The sequence below is a fragment of the Parus major genome, unplaced genomic scaffold (genome assembly GCF_001522545.3).
Source record: "Parus major isolate Abel unplaced genomic scaffold, Parus_major1.1 Scaffold355, whole genome shotgun sequence".
Classification (NCBI taxonomy): domain Eukaryota; kingdom Metazoa; phylum Chordata; class Aves; order Passeriformes; family Paridae; genus Parus; species Parus major.
The window spans coordinates 67,153-68,514 of record NW_015379290.1 but is presented as its reverse complement, the minus strand read 5'-3'; the positions used below and the strand labels follow the sequence as shown (position 1 = coordinate 68,514).

At 72.2% G+C, this 1,362-nt stretch overlaps 1 protein-coding gene across 1 annotated transcript in view; it reads left to right on the top strand.

Moving 5' to 3' along the window:
* The window catches only part of SRCIN1 (SRC kinase signaling inhibitor 1), a 68,146-nt gene that overhangs the window by 49,539 nt on the left and 17,245 nt on the right, over positions 1-1,362 (top strand). The window contains exons 8-10 of the mRNA XM_033511580.1: positions 514-606; positions 720-763; positions 1,067-1,327. Of these exons, the coding sequence (XP_033367471.1) occupies positions 514-606; positions 720-763; positions 1,067-1,327 (398 nt within the window). The remainder of the gene's footprint in view (positions 1-513; positions 607-719; positions 764-1,066; positions 1,328-1,362) is intronic.

Here is a 1,362-nt window from a genome sequence, read left to right as displayed (position 1 = left end):
AGGTGGCGGGATGGGGAATGAGGCAGCAGGTGAGGCTGGGTGAGAGCGCAGAGAGGGAACGAGGAGAGTGGAAGGCGCTGGTGACAGCCGTGTCCCCAAGCCCCGGGGCGGCAGGGATGGGGTGCAGAACCAGCCGGGGGAGGCAGGGATGGGGTGCAGGAGCAGCCGGGGGAGGCAGGGATGGGGTGCAGGAGCAGCCGGGGATGCTCCCGGAGGCAGGGATGGGGTTCAGAAGAAGCCAGGGGGTGCTCGGGGTGTCAAACCCAGCCTGGGGGGTGTCCAGGGTGTCAGACCCAGCCCGGGGGTACCCGGGGTGTCAGACCCAGCCCGGGGGGTGTCCAGGGTGTCAGACCCAGCCCGGGGGTACCCGGGGTGGCAGGGATGGGGTGTCAGACCCAGCCCGGGGGTACCCGGGGTGTCAGACCCAGCCCGGGGGGTGTCCAGGGTGTCAGACGCAGCCCGGGGGTGCAGACCCAGCCCCTGACCCGTCCCCCCTGGCTGTTCCCGGCGCAGGGAGCGGATGGAAGCCATGGAGAAGCAGATCGCCAGCCTGACCGGGCTGGTGCAGAGCGCGCTGCTCCGCGGCTCCGAGGCCGAGACCCCCAGGTGAGGGAGGGCAGGTGTGGGACCCCCGGGATGTCCCTCCTGGGGGGGTCTGTCCCCCTCCCAGGGGACCCCGACCCCGGCCGGCCCGAGCTGAGCCCCTCCTCTCGTTGCAGCGAGAAGACCGAAGCCACCAACGGCGGGACCCCCCCGTCAGCGTGTGAGTGACCCCTGCAGGACCCCCCCGATCCAGGGGTGACCCGGGATGGGCTCTGCAGGACCCCCCCGATCCAGGGGTGACCCGGGATGGGCTCTGCTGGACCCCCCCGATCCAGGGGTGACCCGGGATGGGCTCTGCAGGACCCCCCCGATCCAGGGGTGACCCGGGGTGGGCTCTGCAGGACCCCCCCGATCCAGAGGTGACCCGGGATGGGCTCTGCAGGACCCCCCCGATCCAGGGGTGACCCGGGGTGGGCTCTGGGTCCGGCATTGCCCTCAGCATCCTCCGCTTGTCCCCGGGCAGCCACGAGCCGCAGCGGGATGGGGACCCCGGTGCCAGCGCCACCGCCGCCCTCGGCCAGCAGCACCCCCGCGGGACAGCCCACGGCCGTCACCCGGCTGCACATGCAGCTGCACCTGCACGACCTGCAGCAGAACGCCAGCGAGCTCCGCAACCAGCTGCAGCAGCTGCGGAAACTGCAGGTGAGAGACAGCCCGGCTGGGAGCGGCTCCTGGCGGGGTAAGGGGGGGAAATGGGGTGGGAGTGGTGGGAGAGGTGGGGAGAGCTCGGGGATCCTGCCCGGAGCTGAGATCGGGGAT